General features: G+C 60.1%; 1 protein-coding gene across 2 annotated transcripts in view; it reads left to right on the top strand.

The window, feature by feature from the left end:
- The first annotated feature begins 855 nt into the window (after positions 1 to 855).
- The window catches only part of TMEM86A (transmembrane protein 86A), a 27849-nt gene continuing 27358 nt past the window's right edge, over positions 856 to 1346 (top strand). Inside the window, exon 1 of one of the 2 annotated variants that reach the window (XM_035328886.1) lies at positions 856 to 897. In XM_035328886.1, the coding sequence (XP_035184777.1) occupies positions 871 to 897 (27 nt within the window). In that variant the 5' untranslated portion in view covers positions 856 to 870. Of the gene's footprint in view, positions 898 to 1079; positions 1222 to 1346 lie in introns of those variants that run through there. The other variant, XM_035328887.1, reaches the window with a different exon arrangement.

Here is a 1346-nt window from a genome sequence, read left to right as displayed (position 1 = left end):
GAAAAGCTTTCATCATGAAAAGCTGTGAAATTTCTTTCAGTCCTCTAGTTCATCTAGCTCTCTGGAAAAGGAAAAGCTTATCCCTCTCTTCTTGCTTAATGAAAATGCTGCTGCCCTATGAACTATTTTAATTGAAATTGTAAGATCAGCTCTCAGTCCCCTGGCCGTGGCCATGCTGCATCGAGAACCACATCCTTTTCCAGATTGAGGTTTGCTTACCACAGATTTCACTGTGACGCTCCTCTGACCTGATGGTGCGGATCTGCAGTTATGTTCATGGGGTAGAATCCCCTCAGACTGGCAAACGACGCACAGGCTGCAGAGTCCATCCCAGTCCCATCGGGTGGTGACGGCCCAAGGGCTGTCCTCTCGCTATTTACAAGTCTACATTGGTAGCAATCGTGCTGCCGGGGTGGGGTCTTGGGACTGCTGGTTGCAAACATTTTGTCCTCGGAAACATGATACCAATTTATCGCACAAAGGCTGCAAAAGAATCGCACAGATATTTTTTTTTCCACTTTATGGAAGAAAATGTTCCCTCGATGCGATAAATACCGAGCATGACTTCTGCTCGGGCTGCAAATAGCAGATTACTCAATCATCTACTATTTAAGTACCTGTTTGTTTTGTTATGAGGCGAAACTTTTGAACAAGATCATATTACACGAAAAGCAGCTTCCTGCATCCTTAAATATTAATCCTCAAGTAAAAATAGACCAAAGGCAGCCCCGGGGTCACCCCAAGCAGCCCGAGCCGCTGCGTCCCGCTCGGTAGCGTTGCTCAGTGCCCCGTCCTGCCCTGTCTGGAGCCGGCAGCTCGGCAGCCTCCAGGGGAGCTGGGCCGGGGGCCGTGGGGGCCACCGGGTGCGGGATGGGGCCGGGCAGCCCCGCGGGCAAGGTGAGGGCAACGGGAGAACCGGGGGAAGGGCGGGGGGCGGCCCGGTACCCCAAGCACGGGAATGGGGCCTGCCCCGGGGCCGAAAGGGGGGGGGCGCGGAGCGAGCTGCCCGCCCCTGCCCGCCCCCGCCCGCCCTCTCGGGGGCCGGGCCGGGGCCGCCCCCAGCCTTGGCCGCGGGGCCCCCCCTCCGCTGACGTCAGCCCTGCCTAAAAAAGCACCCCGGCAGGCAGGCGGGCGGCAGGGCAGCGCGGCGGTACCGGCACCGGCAGCACCACCGGCAGCAGGACGTGCCCCGCCGCCGACATGGTGTCCCCCGTCACTGTGGTGAGTGCGCGGCGGGACCCGCACCCGCGCCCTCCCCGCTACCTCCCCGCTCTTACCGGCTGCCGTGCCGTGGGCGCCGTGCCGTGGGCTCCGTGCCGTGCCGTGGGATCTGTGCCGTGGGCTCC

The sequence above is a fragment of the Oxyura jamaicensis genome, chromosome 5 (genome assembly GCF_011077185.1).
Source record: "Oxyura jamaicensis isolate SHBP4307 breed ruddy duck chromosome 5, BPBGC_Ojam_1.0, whole genome shotgun sequence".
Lineage (NCBI taxonomy): Eukaryota > Metazoa > Chordata > Aves > Anseriformes > Anatidae > Oxyura > Oxyura jamaicensis.
The sequence above is the reverse complement of the archived record's forward strand: the minus strand, read 5'-3'. Positions and strand labels throughout refer to the sequence as shown.